At 51.2% G+C, this 17453-nt stretch overlaps 1 protein-coding gene across 1 annotated transcript in view; it reads left to right on the top strand.

Moving 5' to 3' along the window:
• STEAP3 (STEAP3 metalloreductase) overlaps positions 1-17453 on the top strand; it is a 52137-nt gene that overhangs the window by 18302 nt on the left and 16382 nt on the right. Inside the window, exons 2-3 of the mRNA XM_006169547.2 lie at positions 12992-13491; positions 15822-16349. Of these exons, the coding sequence (XP_006169609.1) occupies positions 12992-13491; positions 15822-16349 (1028 nt within the window). The remainder of the gene's footprint in view (positions 1-12991; positions 13492-15821; positions 16350-17453) is intronic.

A 17453-nucleotide genomic window follows, 5' to 3' on the forward strand; every position in this document is an offset into this window, starting at 1 on the left:
GATTTCCCATTTTCTCTCTCTCTCTCTCTCTCTCTCTCTCTCTCTCTCTCTCTCTCTCTCTCTCTCTCTCTCTCTCTCTCTCTCTCGTGAGCACATGCACCCTAATGCAAAAACTTCTAAAAAGAAAAAGCTCTATTGAGGGTTCTCTCTCTTTTTCTCATTTATGGAAGAAATAAATATGTAAACTTTTTAAAAATGCTCTTGCAAAAGTCAGAGCTGGCTATGGTGGTGGTTGACAAGTGCTTTGTGACCCTCCCATGCAGAGCAGCTGGCGAGTGGAAGCCAACTTCCAATGCCCCCCAGAGTCTAGAAGAAGTTCACTGAGGGTTGAGATGGGCCCCCCATAGGCTTCCTGGAAGATGCAGCACATCAGCTGGGACAAACCAGGGAGAGGTATGCATCTGTGCATCCCTAAACTCAAGAATCGAGTGGTATGAGGCAGGCTGAGCTCGTGGGTAGAACTCTGGAGCTGCCTGTGTACCTTGGCTGCCTTCGCCCTCAGGCCTCCTCCTGCCCAGGAGTAGAGCCAAAGCTCACCTCCAATTCTGCAAACCCTACACCATAGAAAGGGGAGGGGTAAGAGCAGCCACAGTCTGCTGGCCCCAAGGGTCTGCAGCTCCAAGTCTCCTGGAAAGCAAGAAACTACTCTATGCCAGGCGCTGAGGCTGCAGATTCAGTTGCCGCTGCCTGGTGGCCTCCAGCCTGGCTGGATTAACCAGCTAAGAGAGCTGGCTGCCCCCACATGCTAGCTCCCTGACTCCCTGGGAGAGCTAAGCTGCTCCTCCCTGGCTCCTACCGTTCCCAGCCATGCCCTTTTTCATGTGCTTTTCTCCTTGTCACCATAAAGCTGACCTTTCTCCTAAGTGTCCCAGAAAGCAGGCCATCTTCTAGCTATGTACATGGTTCTACTGCATGATTCCAAGCTGGGCACACAGTAGCTGGTCGGGAAGTCATGAATGAGAGAATTTCCTAGAGGAAGCTTGGCAGAACCAGCTGTTATGTAAAACTGCACAGGCTGTGCACTACACAACACCAGTGCTTTCCATGTGGGTTACCATGTCAGTCATCCCCTAAAGTTGTACAGCTGGAGACTCTGGGACTTAAGCATCACCCCCTCCACCTGTTTCCAACCCCTGACCTTAGTGCTGACCAGGGGGCCTTCCTCTTTCTCTTCCCAGCCAGCACTGACCACCACCCTGCCCGTGTACTGGCAGCATTTGGGTTGAACTGGCCCAGTGAGCAATGCTTCCAGGCCAGGCTGTCAAATCGTGGTACAAGAGAGTCTGGATGGAAGGTGGACCATCTGGGTTCTCCCTCAGGCAGCAAACTCAGGTTCCTGGGTTTCCAAGATCTTCATGGTCCCCCTGCTCTGCTACCTTCTTCTCTTCGAGGCTGCAGGAGCCCTGGTGACCCACATGTGGCAGGAAATGGGTCCCTGTGGATTTGCTCCATTAGCCACTACAACTCAGATCACCTTCTCACCAGAAAGACCCCACTCTGGGTGGCCAAGGGGTGTGCAGGGATGGGGTATGTGTATCTGGATTTCAAGACCAAGAGGAGCACAGAGGAGAGCCCTGTAGTCAGGGAGGGCTTTATGGAGAAGGTGGTCTAGGAAGTGGGCTGACTGTGAAGACCCAGGAAAAAAGTAAGATCTGGAGTGGTTTTTTTGTTTGTTTGTTTTAGTTCATTCTCTGTTGCTTAATAACTGAATAGCACAGAGTAATTTACAAATAAGAAGGTTTATTCAGCTCATGGTTTTGGAGGTCTGAGGTTAAGGAGCTGCATCTGGCTAAGATCTTGTTAGTGAAGACTTTGTAGAGTCCCAGTGGGTTGCAGAGCATCACCTGAAAAGAGGTTCTGTGTTTCAGGTTTGGTCTCTTCCTTGTCTTATAAAGCCATTAGTACTGTCATGGAACTCCACCCTGATGACCTTATCTAATCACCTTCAAAGGCTCCACCTCTTAATTCCATAGTCAGATTAAGTTTTTATTCTCTTAATACCATCACAAGCAAATGTCAACACATAAATTTGGAGGGTACACATTCAAGCCATAATTTTCTTGCGTGCAAGGATGTGTGGATTCATTCAGCCCTTGCACAGTGCTTTATTGAGCATCTACTACAGTGTTTTTCAAAGTGTGGCCTCAGGACCAGCAGCATTAGAAATTCTGGCACAGAGCCTCACAATGCATTGTATCAGCCCTCCAACCGATTCCGATGCAGTTTGAGTGTGACCTGATACGTGTGCCAGACCCATGCTGAGTGCTGAGGTGACAAATTGAGTCTACGCAATTCCCACCCTTGAGAGCTTGGAGTCTGGGAGGAAACAGGAGAGAAAAAATTCTGTCCAATGGACAAGGGCTGCTTTCAAGAAATGTGGAGACAGAAGGGCAGTCGGTGTGAGTGAGGATCCTAGCGAGGCAGGATGGTGGAGACCAACGGCCTGAGGACTGTCCCTGCAGGGAGCCAGGTATTGGGAGTGGCAGCCCCTAGAGGGCTCAGAAAGCCCAGTGCCCTAGTCCCAGCCACCTTGGGGCCCTGCTGGATTGCCAGCCCCTCCCCCTACACCCCTCTTCCTACTCCCTGAGCCCCAAACAGCAGCTGCTCTTTTTCTCCAGTTGCCTTGTATGTGTGTCTCCGGGCCATTATCTCAGAGCACATTTTTAGAAAATGTTAAAGTAAATTTCATCATTTGGCAGAAAACACCGTATATCGATTTAAGTGCATCTATTTCTGCTTTATACAGAAAAACTTTTTTTTTTTAATCCTAGAGAAAGAGGAATAAAAATGAAAAGTGAGTCGAACAGGCTCAAAGTATGGCACTTTACTTTCCCCATAAAATTCTTCACTACAACTTGTTAAAATAAATATCTTCGCCCCATTGTGCAATTGCGGAAACTGAGACTGACAGGTAAGGTGACTGGCCCAGGCTACCAGTAAGTGGTTTGGCTGAGATGTGAATCCACATCTGTGCCCTTGCTACAGACCCTGCAGTTTACTAAGGGTGCTGATCCTGAGTAAACCTAGAATGTCGAAATGTTTTCCTGAACCCACGATCTGATGACTGCATTGGGAAAGCAGCCTGGTCTGACTGGGCAAACACCCAGTGACCAGTTGTGGCTTCAGGGCTATGGAGAGTTCCAGGGCTGATCTGATCCTCTGCCTCATTAGGGAAGAAGTGGGTTTGAGGGTGGGGGAGGCACTAACTGGCCTAGTGCACCACCAGCAGATGGTCAGCTGTGTGCCAGTTCCCAGCTGCACATCCTTATATTACCCCTCGGACACCCAAGTCAGTAGCACATGATGTCTGCTCCCAACTAGAGTACCTCTGCGCTGCTCACTGACCCGGCCCCAGAGCCAGCAATGTGGGCCCCAGACCTCTTCACTCACCACCCCATGCGGCCCCAGAATGGCTGTCTGTTTGCATGGATGGAGTCAGAGAGGTAGCGGTGTGAAGCAAAAGCCACAGGACCTACCAGGGCCAAGAGGACTGCTTAGCCCAGGATGCCACCTCCCCTGCGATAGCTATAGTTAATCGTATTGATTACATAGCCTCACTTCTCTGGAGGTCATGGGGCTTAGAAAATTCAACTATGCAGAAAACAACCAGGAAATAATTTTAGAAGGCTTCAGAGCCCATTGATTTCACAAAATCCATGCATTAAGCTCATGTAGCATCCTTAAACTTTCAACCAAAACATATTTGTTCTTAGTTTACACACACTAATAACAGTCTGTAGTACCTTGATTTCTTTTTCTTTCATAACTATTTTAAAAACAACTTTAGTTTTGTAACAATTTTATTGAGCTATACTTCACATACCATACCAGTCACTCATTTAAAGTATTGAGTTGTCAAAAAAAAAGTCATGATGTATTAAAATGCATCATGACTTTTCTGAAGACCTGATATAAAATATAGTAGATTTTAGGATATTTAGAGCTGTGCAACCATCACCATAATCCATTCCGGAATGTTCTCTTCACCCCCAGAAGAAACCCTGTATCAGTGAGCAGTCACTCTCTGGTTTTTTTTCTGAACCACCCTCCCCCCTATTCCCTGACAAGCCCTACTCTACTTTCTGTCTATATGGATTTGCCTATTCTGGGCCTTTCATACCTGGGTTCTTTTCATATCTTATAATACTTATAAGATTCGTTCATGTTGGAGTGTTTATCAATATTTAGTTCCTTTTAATTTTCTTTATTTATTGAGATATTTTTTGCTATAGGGCACATGTACTCATCAGAGAGACAGACAGAAAGTGAGAAATCACTCCCTGGGAGGTTGGCCACGCCACAGTCCCTTCTCCATTCTTCTCTAGGGATTTTGGGCATGCACACACGTGCACACAGCATACGTTTCAAGCTGCTGGGTCCAGGACTTAAACTGTAGTCAACCATGTGGGAACCCAGCACCATAACCACTGCAACACATGCTGGCACCTTTAGTTCCTTTTGATGGCTGAGTAATACTCCATTGTATGGATATACCACATTTGTTTAACCATTCATCAGTTTATCATCAATTGATGGATATTTGGGTTGTCTTCACTTTTGAGGTATTATGGATAACGTTGTTATGCGACAGTGGGTACACCATTTTAGATTCCCACCAGCAGTATATGAGAACTCTGACTTTGCCACGTCCTCACCAACAGCCTTTTTAACACTTATTCCAGCCAGCCTAGGGAATGTGAAGGGATATCTCCTTATGATTGTAGCTTGCATTTCTCTGAGGGATAATGATATTGAGTATCACTTCATGTGCTTATTGCTCACTTATAAATCTTCTTTGGGAAGTTGTCAGTTCAAACCATTTGCCCATTTTTATATAGCTTGTTTATCTTTTTAATATTTAGTAAACTTTTAGTAAAAGTTCTTTCTATACTTAGAAGCAAGTCTCTTAACAGATACATGATATGCAAAAATTTTCTACCATTCTGTGTGTTTTTACTTTCTTGATGGTGCGCTCCCTGAATTTCTTGTCTACAGCAAATTAGAAGGACTCAGGAGTTGGGTGTAGGGGGTGGCTTTTAGGAACCAAGCAGGCTGACAGTTTTGACAAAGTCCTAACAATAAGGGAGAAGGCAGAGAACCGATGAAAAAGTTCTATAATAACATAAGATGAAGCCAAATAGTTTGAGGTGATCACTGGGGTGCTGAATGAGGATCTGGATGCCTTCTTTTAAAGTGCAGACTGGGGACCAGCAGTTAGCATAATGGCTATGTCGCTGGACTCCCACTAGTCGACTGCGGGTCGCGTCCCGGACCCGGTGGCTTAAAACTCACGCCGGGCATGTGTGCGTGCGTGCCCAAGATCCCAATAGGAAGAATGGATCAGAAGGGATTGCGGCGTGGCCATCCCCCCTGGGGGGTGATTCCTCACTTTCTATCTCTCTGTCTCTCTCTGTCTGTCTGGCAAGCGCACGCGCCCTATAGCAAAAAATCCCTCTCAAAAAAAATAAATAAATAAATAAATAAATAAATAAATAAATAAATAAATAAATAAATAAATAAATAAATAAATAAATAAATAAATAAATAAATAAATAAATAAATAAATAAATAAATAAATAAATAAATAAATAAATAAATAAATAAAGTGCAGACTGCATTTTAGAAGGATTTCAGTCCCAAAAGATAAATAGAATGAAGCTGTAAGTCCCAGTGGTATACGTTCTGTCAGGAGTATGCACAGAACCTCCGCAATGTGCCCAGCATAGTGCTGGGTGCACAGGGAACAAGACATAGCAGTCTCTGCCCTCTCAAGGCTCACAGGAGGTAGGGGAAGGACCAGGAACACATGACAAGGAGATCCACCAGGCAGGAGTCCCAGAAAAGCCTCCAGCCCAGAGCAACATCTTAGCATGCCCCATGCCTATGAGGGAAGCTGGGCAGCTAGTTATGGTCAGATGAGGAACTGAGACTAGAGAAAGGACTGACCTTTCCAGTATCTCGAAGTGAGGTGATGATAAAGCCAGAGTTTCAGCCTCCCACATCCCTACGCCTTCCATCATCATACATTTCAAGTTTAAAGGAGAGTCCTATTCAAGAGTTTACTTGGACTTGCTGAGCCCCCCTGCTGGCTCCTGGCTCATACCTGTTTGCTCCAGGGCCACAAGCTGTTGATGGGTCCCTGTGCACTGGGTCATCTCAGGCAGGCCCTCTTTTTGATATGCTTTTCCCTGTTTAACTCTTACATTTTTCAAGGTCCAACTAGGTCCTCCTGCAGGAAGCTGAGAGCTCTCACATCTGAAGTCAGTGCCCTGTCAGGAGGCCTTGAACATTTCCATCCAGAACCTGCCCCTCCCTTTAGGCAGAGGTCTCCAGGTGGGGACAGACCACCCCAGGCTTATAAAGGATCCCTCTTTGGGAGCAGTATGCCATAGCATTACCGTGCACTATTGCACAAAGGTACTTGTAAACTTTATTTTATTTATGAAGAAATGTAGCAGGAATAGGAACGGGCCCAAAATTTAGTTTTGCTGACCAGATTAATTAAAAAATAAAAGACGTTTGAAGATAACTGTGGACTGCTTGAGGACCAGAATTGTGCCATTTCCACTCTCAGTGTTGGTTCAGCCAGACCCTGAATGGGAGAGACAGGACCCTCTGGGCCTGCAGGCTGTCCCTCCTCCATCGGACTGACCCTTGGTGCCCACATGACCCACAGTGACCCCTATGTGGCTGCAGCCTGCCCTGGCCACCCCAGGCCCCTTCAGGACCTGGACTGCACACAAAACAAAGGCTGTGGGGCTGTCAGTGTCACGGCTGCCCAATATTAGTGGCCTGCCCAGAGCGAGCAGGAGCTGGCAAGCTTGCTGTTGGACCAGACCTGGCTCATGGCCACCAACAGCCTAGTTGTGGCCCTGCCGGGAACTGGGAGAGGTTGAGCAAGCCTAGGCATAGACCCAGAGAGGACAGAGACCCAGAGGGGAGGGGACACCCAGGTCATTGCCATTTTGTGCACAGCTTGGGAGAGAGCCAGGCAGGTCTGCCTGTGGGTCTGCCTACAGGCTGCAAGGTTAGGCCCACTGAACTGCAATTTGATCCTCTCCCTGTTACCCTGCCCCATCTATAAATACACTCCCCAGGGAGCCTGCCCAGACTGGGGCTCAGACTGGGTTAATCACTTCACCTGCAGGCCACAGACTGGCAAGGGGAGGGGCTCCACTGAGCCTCAGGGACCTCCAGGACTTGTACCTCTGTCCTGTCCTGGCCCCAAACCCTACTCCAGCCTTCAAACCAGCAGTGAGCCTTGCACTGGCACCAGGAGGATGGAGGAGTTTGATGTGTTCGCTGCCTGAGAAGAACCTAGGGCATGGTACACGCACATGCACACACATGCACTCCAGTCAGAAAGAATGACCCTGAGCTCTTGCACGTATTAACCCATTTCATCCTCACAACCCTTAGGGGATACAGTCAGGGTCCTCATTTTAAAGGTGTGAGAACTAAGGTACAGAGAAATTAAGTAATTTTCCCAAAGACGCCCAGCTAGTAAGTGGTGACGTGGCCCTGACTTGACCCCAGCAGTCGGGCCCAGAGCCTAGGCCTTTATCCACCTGCCTGACTGCTTCCCCAACTGGGTAGTTCTGTCCCTGCATGAAAATGTAGAGGAAGGACCCACCCACCCACTCCTACCCTCATGGTAGGAGGAACTCAGAAGAAGGCCTTATAGCCAGGCGTCTTCCTGTCCTGAGGATCCAATTTTGGTAAGAAGCACTTTAGAGATGTTCCGTATGTAGTTTCCATTCATCTTGCCACTGAGAGTGGGGCTGTCTAGGACTGTAAGTCTAGGACTTTTTTTTTTATTATTATTTATTTAACTTTATTTATTCATTCATTCATTTTTGACTTGACCGGAGAGACACAGAGAGAGAGAGAAGGTAAGAAAGCAAGCCACCAAGTCTGGGACCCGAATCATGGTCGGCCATGTGGGAGTGTCCAGCGCCTTAACCATTATGCCACCTGCTGGTCCCTAAGTCTAGGACTTTTAATAGATCCCAAGACTATAGGGGCTGGGAGGCACTCAGAGGTGATCTGGTGCTGAAGCTCCTGTTTAAGAAGCCACCCAGGAAGACTCGGTGACCTCCAAGGTCTCTGCTCTTGTTGGGGCAGAGCTGGGACCAGCCCTTGTCTAGGGTTTGCTTGGCCCCTGTTTATGGGTTTCGTCTATTGCAGCTGCCTCCACCAGCTCCCCAAATGGAAGCAGATATAAGTCAGGCTTTGAGTGGCCTCTAGGGTCCCAGACAACCCCTTCCCACCTGTGGTGCTTACTCTAGGTCGGTTGCCTTCTTAATTAACTCAGTTCGTTCAGTCTCGTTTTGAAGCCATAAGCCAGTGTTCTTGGAGGATCATCAGGTGCTGTCTCTGCCCTGAAGCTCTCCCTGGCTTTGCCCTGGGAGTGGGCAGGGGCTCCGACCAGGCCTGTGCCATGCCTGGGCTCCATCTCCAGCTGCCCTGCATCCAGTCGTCAGTGGGCAGACCTCATTCAAGGCCCCACTCACCCAACTACACACATGGTAGATGTTGAACCATCCGAGAGTGGGACCACATCTTCCTCACTTTGTACTCGTTAGAACGTTCAGCACAAAGTAACTAAGGAGAAAGAAGAGAGAAGAGGAGAGGCTTCTGTTGGGAGGGGACCTGCTTGGAATCATCCAAACCGCTAGCGATGTGGAAAAGACATGTGGGGTGGGGGCCTTGGTGTAGCTTTTCTTCTTCCCCATCAGGGAAAAACGACCTCCAGGGCTGTGTCTCCAGGTGCCTGGGTCAGCAAGTGGGAAGGACTGAGGTGTGTGTGTGTCTGTCCCAGCCCTTACTGGCTGTGAGGAAAACCTGACCCTAGGACCACAGAGGCTCTGAGTCCAGTGAGGGATTTACATAGACCTGGCACAAATCCCCAGTGCTGGCCTGTGGAGCCTCAGCCCTCTGCCCTGTCACCCAGCAGTCTTGTCCCTCATCCCCAGGGCTGAAAGGGTGCTGCCCGCCCTTCTGCCCTCCTTCACCTCATCCCTGCTGCTAGCACAGCGCTCAGCTTTGGCTGGCTGCTGGTACTTGCTTGGCAATTACTGAACGACATTTGCCAAGTGCTCATTATATCAGGGCTTACTCCTACAGCCGACACACGGGGAAGGTACTGATGGTCTCCCTTTTATAGCTGGGAAAACGGAGGCTCAGTTAGCAGGGCAGAATCAGAACCAGAATCCCGGAGGTCTGACTCCAGAGCCTGGCTCCGGCCCAAGCAGCCTTAGTCAGGAGCCTGGCACAATGCGTCCTGCCATGGATGCACTATGGCGTGTGTATGCCACTCTCATACACAGACAGTAGCTTTTACCACCCTGGAGACGCCCACAGAACCAGGCAGAAAACGCCCCCTTGCATTTCGCAGGGAGGTCCAGCCCAGTGTGAGTGTGGTTGGGGTTTGGCTGGTGCCTGCATGTCAGCAGGTGTGGCCTTTCCCTCTGTGGCCTCGGAGAGCATGGTGCCCCAGAAACAACCTGCAGGGCCTGAGCTCAGCCAGTCCCTGCGGTCCGAGGGGAGACAGGGCTGTTTCAAAACTACTTCGAGAATGTGCACGAGGTTAAGGGACTTCCCGGAACTGTGGCAGGGCAGGACAGTGGGGGGGGCGGGGGCGGGAAAGAGAGCTACCGTTCCTTCCAGTCGGCAAGATCACGGCTCATACCCCTGAAGCAAAAGGTAGGTTAGCAAGGGCAAGGCATAATAGACTTATCTATTCAAAGTTTTAGGTGACGTGGGAACCTTCGGAATGGAGACCCAAAGACCTGGGGTGACTGTGTTTTTATACTGAGGTTCACTGAGGAATGGACAGCCAAGTAGACGTGTGATTGGACAAAGGGGGACCCCGTTTACACAGACTGGGGGGACCTAGCCAGGTCTGTCTGTTTGGTGCTTGGCCTCCCTGTGTGGTGGTCCTTCCTGCCTGGTGTGGGGCAGGACGCCCTGGAATGAGAGTCTGTAAGGGAGAAGGGAGAAAACGGCTTTTTAGGTTTTATGCCCCTTTGAGGGAGAGAGGTTCTAATTTCTATGGCCCACCCTGGGGAAGAGGAATCTGGTTTCTGTGACTCACTTGGGTAGAGAAAGGAGAACAGGGCAGGTGAGAGAGACCTCGCTTCTGAGGCTGCCCCTGAGGCCTTTCAGTGGCCTTCACACCAAAGCACCGTATTTGGGGTATCATTTTCTGTGCCTTGGCAATAAGGACACACATGCCCCTCTCTCTCAGAGTGGACAGTCAGCACACTCCCTTCCACACTGACCTCTCTTCTCAGCCAGTGCAGCCCAGTGTGGCCCTCCCTGGGGCTCTCTAGACAGCTCGCCATCCTGTCTGGGCATTAGGACTCTGAGTGAGGCTCAGACAGCGGAGGTGGACAGACCTACTTCCTGTTCTTCCTTCCCTCGCTTAGCTGTGCTCCCTGAGGCAAGTTCCTCAACCTCTCTGAACCTCAGTTTCCTTTCTTTAAGTTGGTGATAATAACAGTACCTACCTCTTGGGGATTCTTTTTTTTTTAGAGGTTTTCGCTATAGGGTATGTGTGCTCGCCAGACAGACAGAGAGAGACAGAGAGACAGAAAGCGAGAAATCACCCCCCAGAGGGGATGGCCACACCACAATCCCTTCTCCTCCCGGGATCTTGGGCACGCACGCACATGTGCCTGGCGTGAGTTTTAAGCCACCAGGTCCGGGACGCAAACCGCGGTCGACTACGTGGGAGTCCAGCAACATAGCCATTACGCTAACTGCTGGTTCCCACTATGCAGTTTGAATCCCAGACATGGGGGCTCCAAGAACACACTAGGTACCTGTGCATATGTGCCCAAAATCCTGAGAGGAGGGAGAAATGGAGGAGCAGGGACGATGGCACGCACATTCCCCCGTGGTAGGTGCTTTCTCACTTCCAACCCACCCCTCCAGTGAGTGCACATGCCCTCTGGCAAAATGTTAAATAACAAGATCTAATGGCAGATCTAATATATACCATACTTTCAAATTAGTGATGAATTTGAATAGTATCAGGAGAACCCTTGTGCAGGTGAATTTGTGATATGACGTTGGTCAGTGTTGGTGACCACCTCACAGGTACGGTTAATGCTACCATGGTTGCTTGCTCACCTTCCCACTTACAGGAAGGAGCAAATTGCACTTAGAAGTTGGTGACAACTGAAACGTGATTGTTCCCATCCACCTTTACAAAGGTAGATGCCTGACCCAAGTCAGGGAGTCCTACATGTCCACTCACACTTGGGGCTCAGTAAAGAAGAGCCAGGGCACTCAACATATCTCATGTCTCCCCGGCCCCATCCCGAGAGGAGGCCTTCTGTGTTCATTCATTCACTTTTGTGGCCAACACTGAGCACCACCTGTGCCAGGCTCCATCCAGTCAGAGATGAGATCCTTTCCTCAGGCTCTTCATTCTTTTCTTTTCTTTTTGTTTTTTTTGTTTGTTTGTTTGTTTGTTTTGAGAGGTTTCGCTATAGGGCGCATGTGCTCACCAGACAGACAGAGAGAGACATAGAGACAGAAAGCGAGAAATCACCCCCCAGGGGGGATGGTCATGCCGCAATCCCTTCTCCTCCATTCTCCTCTTGGGATCTTGGGCATGCACGCACACGCGCCCGGCATGAGTTCTAAGTCACCGGGTCCGGGACGCAAACCGCGGTCGACTATGTGGGAATCCAGCGACATAGCCATTACGCTAACTGCTGGTTCCCAGGCTCTTCATTCTTCATCATCTGCTTAAGGCAGAGTGAAAGGTACTGTTCCACATGCAGAACGTAAGCAAGCCAGCCCCAGACAGAGGCGCAGCAGTACAACACAGAGCACTCAAGGCTGGTCCACATGAGAAGGTTCTGAGTTCGCATCCAGAGATATCCCTGAGTATACCAGGAACACACATGCTCATGATCCGGGGCTGACCCTGCTAAGGATTCTCTCTTTCTCTCTGTCTTTCATGGAAGAAATATATACATACATATAATTTTTTTAAAGATTTTTTTTTTGCAATAAGGCATGAGCACTTGCCAGAGAGAGAGACAGAGAGACAAGGAAAAAGAGAGATCACCTCCTAGGAGGGTGACCACACCACACTCCCTTCTCCATTCTCCTCTAAGAATTTTGGGCATGCACACACACGCGCCCAGCACATTCTTCAGGCCACCAGGTCTGGGATTTGAACCATGGAGTTGGCCACATGGGATCCAGTGCCCTAACCACCATGCCACCTGCTGGCCCAAGAAATAAATATATATTTTTAGAATTTGTTATAGGGAACTTGTGTTCCCCAGAGATAGAGTGTTAAGGCCCCCCCCCCCCCGGGGGGGTTGTGTTCGTCAGAGATAGAGTGTTAAGGCCCCCCCTGGTGGGATGGCCACACTGCAATCCCTTCTCCATTCTCCTGTTGGGATTTTGGGCACACATGAACACATGTCTGGTGTATTTTTCAAGCCACTGGGTCTGGGACTTGAACTTACATGTGTAGTCAGCCATGTGGGATCCAAACTCCTTAACCCCCACACCATATGGCTGGCCCAAAATAATTTTATTTTTAATGTAAACAAGCACAGGACTATGTCCCCCACCCTGTAAACAGAGAATACCCACAATAGTGACGGTAGGGTTAAGCGGTCACACCTGCTAGTGACACTTTCTGTCCCGTAACCCTCTGGGAAAGAAGCATGGCCCCACACGGCTGTGGTGGTGGACATTCCACCACGTTCTTTCCCAGCACTCTAGCTCCTGCCATTTTGTTTGAGGACGTAAGTCCACAGGAAGGACAAAGGGTGGAGGCAGAGTCCCTCTCCTTTTCCTGGGTCTGTGCCCTCCTTGGGGAGGGGCAGGGTCTTGCTCAGCTTGTGCTCCTGGAGCTGGCACGTGGACGCCTGCTGGGTCATGGTACAGAAAGGATGGGTGAGAGGAGGGGCAGAGGTGGGCCAGGCGCCTCCCCCCAGCTTCCTGTCTTCTCTTGCAGCCACCAGAATGCCTGGCGAGATGGACAAGCCGCTGATCAGCCGCCACCTGGTGGACAGTGATGGCAGCCTCACCGAGGCCCTCAGCCAGGGCCCCAAAGTGGGCATCCTGGGCAGTGGGGACTTCGCCCGCTCGCTGGCCACACGCCTGGTGGGTTCCGGCTTTGGCGTAGTGGTGGGGAGCCGCAATCCCAAACGCACGGCTGGGCTGTTCCCCGCTGCAGCCCAAGTGACTTTCCAGGCGGAGGCGGTGAGCTCCCCGGAGGTCATCTTTGTGGCTGTATTCCGAGAGCATTACACCTCGCTGTGTGGGCTCAGCGACCAGCTGGCCGGCAAGATCCTGGTGGACGTGAGCAACCCCACGGAGCAGCAGCACCTTCAGCACCGCCAGTCTAATGCCGAGTACCTGGCCTCTCTCTTCCCTGCCTGCACGGTGGTCAAGGCCTTCAACGTCATCTCCGCCTGGACTCTGCAGGCTGGCCCGAGGGATGGGAACAGGCAGGTAGGTTCTGGGGTACAATATCACTACAACAAATGTGAACAGCTCATTTTCACTGAGAGCCACCAGGCTTTTTATGTCCATTGTCTCAGCCAATATCACCTCACCCCCAAGTTTCCATTTATGGAGCAGGAAACAGACTCGGGGTATTATTTGAACCCAGGTCACAGGGATCTCTTTTGTTGTTAAACTCATGATAGAGCATGTATGTGTGTGTGTGTGTGTGTGAGAGAGAGTGAGAGAGGAGCACCCCCACAGGGCTCAGTCGTACCACCGCCCACTTCCTCCAGTCCTCCAGGATCCTGGGAATGCCACACTCCTGGCATGTTTTCAGGTCACCCAGGCCAGGGGCTCCAACACCTTCAGCACATGGTTTCCAGTGGTGCGGTTCGGTAAGCTACCAACTACACCAGAAACTAGGTTTCCCATGGGTCTAGAACTCATGTTCTTTCTGCTGTGGAACTGGGTTTCCTAGGAGGGAAAAGTTGCTGGACTATTTGGGGTCAAAGAAAGACTTTTTTTTTTTAGAAATAGACTCAGAGGGATCATCAGTTGGCATAATGGCTATGTCGTTGGACTCCCATAGAGTTGACTGTGGTTCACGTCCCAGACCTGGTGGCTTAAACTCACACCAGACGCATGTGTGTGTGCACCCAAGATCCCGAGAGGAGAATGAAGGAGAAAGGATTGCAGCGTGGCCATCCCCCCTGGGGTGTGATTTCTGACTTTCTATCTCTCTGTCTCTGTCTTTCTGACAAGCGCATGCGCCCTATAGCAAAGACCTCTCCCAAAAAGAAAGAAAGAAATGGACTCAGAAAGCAGAAAGAAACACCTGTATGTGCCAGGCCCTGAAAAAGACACACGTGTCCCACACTTTGTCGAGTTTACTCGAAGGACTTCCAAGATCTGAGGGGATTTCTCAGAATAATCAACAGATTTTTCTCAGGACTGTAAAACAGCTTCCCAGAACATTCAGAGCTGTATGTTTCTTGGTAGGAGCAGCTTTTCCCAAGATGGGGTAGTTTTTGTTTCTTTGTTTTTGTTTTTGCTCTAGGGTAGATGTACTCACTGGAGAGATAGAGAGAGAGAGAAAGAGATAAATTACCCACCAATGGGGAATGGCAATGCTGCAGTCCCTTCTCCTGTGTTCTTCTCTTGGGATTTTGGGCATGCACGCACATGCACTGGCATGTTTTTTTTCAAGCCACTGGGCCTGGGACTCAAACCACACAACCAGCCATGTGGGATCCAGCCACCTTAACCTCCGTGCCACCTGCTGCTCTGAAACAGGATGGATTTGAATGCCCAACAGGCACCTGTATTTTCCGTGAGGAAATGTGTGTGAGAATGTCCACCAGCAAGTCCAGCCCAGGTGCCAGGCTCTATGGGAGAGTGCCAGGGGCCCAGCCACCTCTGAGTACAGGGCCTATAAAGCAGCTGTATCCTGGGACTCCATTTGTCAAGTGGCCACCAAGGGACCAGGGCTGAAGGGACTGAAGGTAAAGTACTCGGGGGACAGGGGAAGCCTTAAAGATGGGCTTCAACCTGGGCCCACCTCCTGTTGTCAGGCTCCGGGAGCAAGAAGGCTTCCCAGGCTGCAGAGACGACCTACAAAAGCATGAAGGTAAAAAATAATGCTCCCAGACCTCAGTTCCCGCATCTGAAAAATGAGGACAATAGTACCTACCTGCAGGCTTGTGGCAAGGCTGAAGGATCGTGTGTGTAAAGCCAGCAGGTGCTGTCAGTGGTGAGAGACAACCTGGCCACAGCAGTGTCGGCAAGGCCCATGGAGTATCTGGGGACCTTGGGATGTCAAGGGGCTCCTGGTAGGGAGCAGTGGGCTCAGGGCAGGGCAAGCAGACTAGGGCCGGTTTGTGGAAGGGGAGACTCTGGAGCGAGGGGTGGAGCTGCAGCCATTGCTGCACACTCGACCATATACAGGACCCTGTGGCAAGTAGCTCCCAGGGCAGGCCACGGCCTCAGAAGCAGCCATCTCGTGGAGCCCTGGGGGCTGCCTAGACAGGCATTTTGCTTATGGCCACCAATGTCAATGAGCTGTCAGTAACACTTACTGTTAGTGAGTCTCTCCTTGAGAAGAGGGCCTTGTTGGGCAGACTGGGCCAGAGGCTGTGAGGCTACATGGAGCAGAGGGAAGATTCCCAGCCTGGGAGTCAGAGCCACTTCTGCTCCCAGCTGTGCCATCGACTGGCAGCTCACTTGGGCAAGTCCCTGCCCCTCTGGGCCTCAGTGAGGAGTTTGGCCCAGATGGTCACTGAGGCCCTGCCCTCTCTTGTGGCCTGTGACCCATCTGACTGCCCCCTCCCTTCCCCCAGGTGCCCATCTGCAGTGACCAGCTGGAGGCCAAGCGTTCTGTCTCCGAGATGGTGCGTGCCATGGGCTTCACGCCTGTGGACATGGGATCCCTGGCATCAGCCCGGGAGGTGGAGGCCATGCCCCTGCGCCTCCTCCCAGGCTGGAAGGTACCCACCCTCCTGGCGCTGGGGCTCTTCATCTGCTTCTATGCCTACAACTTCACCCGGGACGTGCTGCAGCCCTACGTGCAGGAGGGCAGGAACAAGTTCTACAAGCTCCCTGTGTCCGTGGTCAACACCACACTGCCCTGCGTGGCCTACGTGCTGCTGTCGCTGGTGTACCTGCCTGGTGTGCTGGCGGCTGCCCTGCAGCTGCATCGCGGCACCAAGTACCAGCGCTTCCCCGACTGGCTGGACCACTGGCTGCAGCATCGCAAGCAGATCGGGCTGCTCAGCTTCTTCTGTGCGTCACTGCACGCACTCTACAGCTTCTGCCTGCCACTGCTCCGCTCCACCCGCTACGACGTGGTCAACCTGGCCATCAAGCAGGTACCCACCCCGCGCCCCCCCACCCTCCCTCTGTCACTAAGCCTGTGCCCATCCAGCACTGTGTACCAAGTGTGGCCAGTACCCACAGGGCAACTGTGCCAATTGTCAGCTGCAGATTCCGTTCTGACTGGGCAGTGCCACGTTCTGACATCTGAGATTATTTATTTTTTTAATTTTATCTGCCAAAGGGTGCTTCACTCAGCAGGGAGAGACAAAGAGAAAGGAGAAGGATGAGAGCACCCTCTGAGGGGCAAATCCCTTGTCCTCCTTCTTGCTCTCCTTTCACAACTTCGGGCATGCACGCACACACCTGGCATGTTTATAAGCTGCTGGGGCAGGATTCATACCTCACAGTTGGCCATGTGAGATCCGCTCCCTTAACCACTGAGCCATGCTGCCAGCCCCTGCTGCTCAGGATCTTGAGTATCAGCGAACAGAGTAGATAGAAATCCTGAACTTGTGCTCACAGCCCCATCAGGGCAGACTTCAACAAAGCGGGAGGGTACAGCAGGCATTTAGAAGACCTTGAGTGCTAAGGAGCAAAGTAAAGCCCGGGCAGGCAGTGGGGAGAAGTTCGAAAGATGGGCTGGGAGGAGAGCAGGCTGTGAGACCAGGTGGCTCTGGGTGGGGTGGGGTGCTGCAGGCCAAGGGGGCAGCAAGAGCAGAGGCCCTCGGATGGGATGTGGCCGGCACATTTGAGGAACAAGGACGCCCATGTGGCTAGCGCCTAGTGAGGTCACATCCTTGTGGGGGAGACCTGAGAGGTCACAGCTGGACCCTGGGGGCAGGGAAGGCTTGAAGGCAGAAGGAGGACTTTGGCCTTAGGCCCTGAGTGAAATTAGAAGCCAGAAAAGGGTGTTGAGTGGAGGGATGATGACCTGCCCTCCGTTTAACTGGCTTGCTCTGGTTCCTGGCTGAGTAGACAGCAGGGGTCAACAGCAGAAGCTAGAGCCCAGTGAGGAGGCCGCGCAGGGGAGGCTGGGAGCAGTTGGGCATGGTGTGGGCAAGAAAGCACTGAAGGCGTCCTTGGGAGCAGGAGGACACAGGACTGCTGGTATGACAAGCATGAGGTCGAGGTGGTCAGGGACAGCGTCTGAGCACTGG

The sequence above is a fragment of the Tupaia chinensis genome, unplaced genomic scaffold (assembly GCF_000334495.1).
Source record: "Tupaia chinensis unplaced genomic scaffold, TupChi_1.0 Scaffold147282_1, whole genome shotgun sequence".
Taxonomy (NCBI): domain Eukaryota; kingdom Metazoa; phylum Chordata; class Mammalia; order Scandentia; family Tupaiidae; genus Tupaia; species Tupaia belangeri.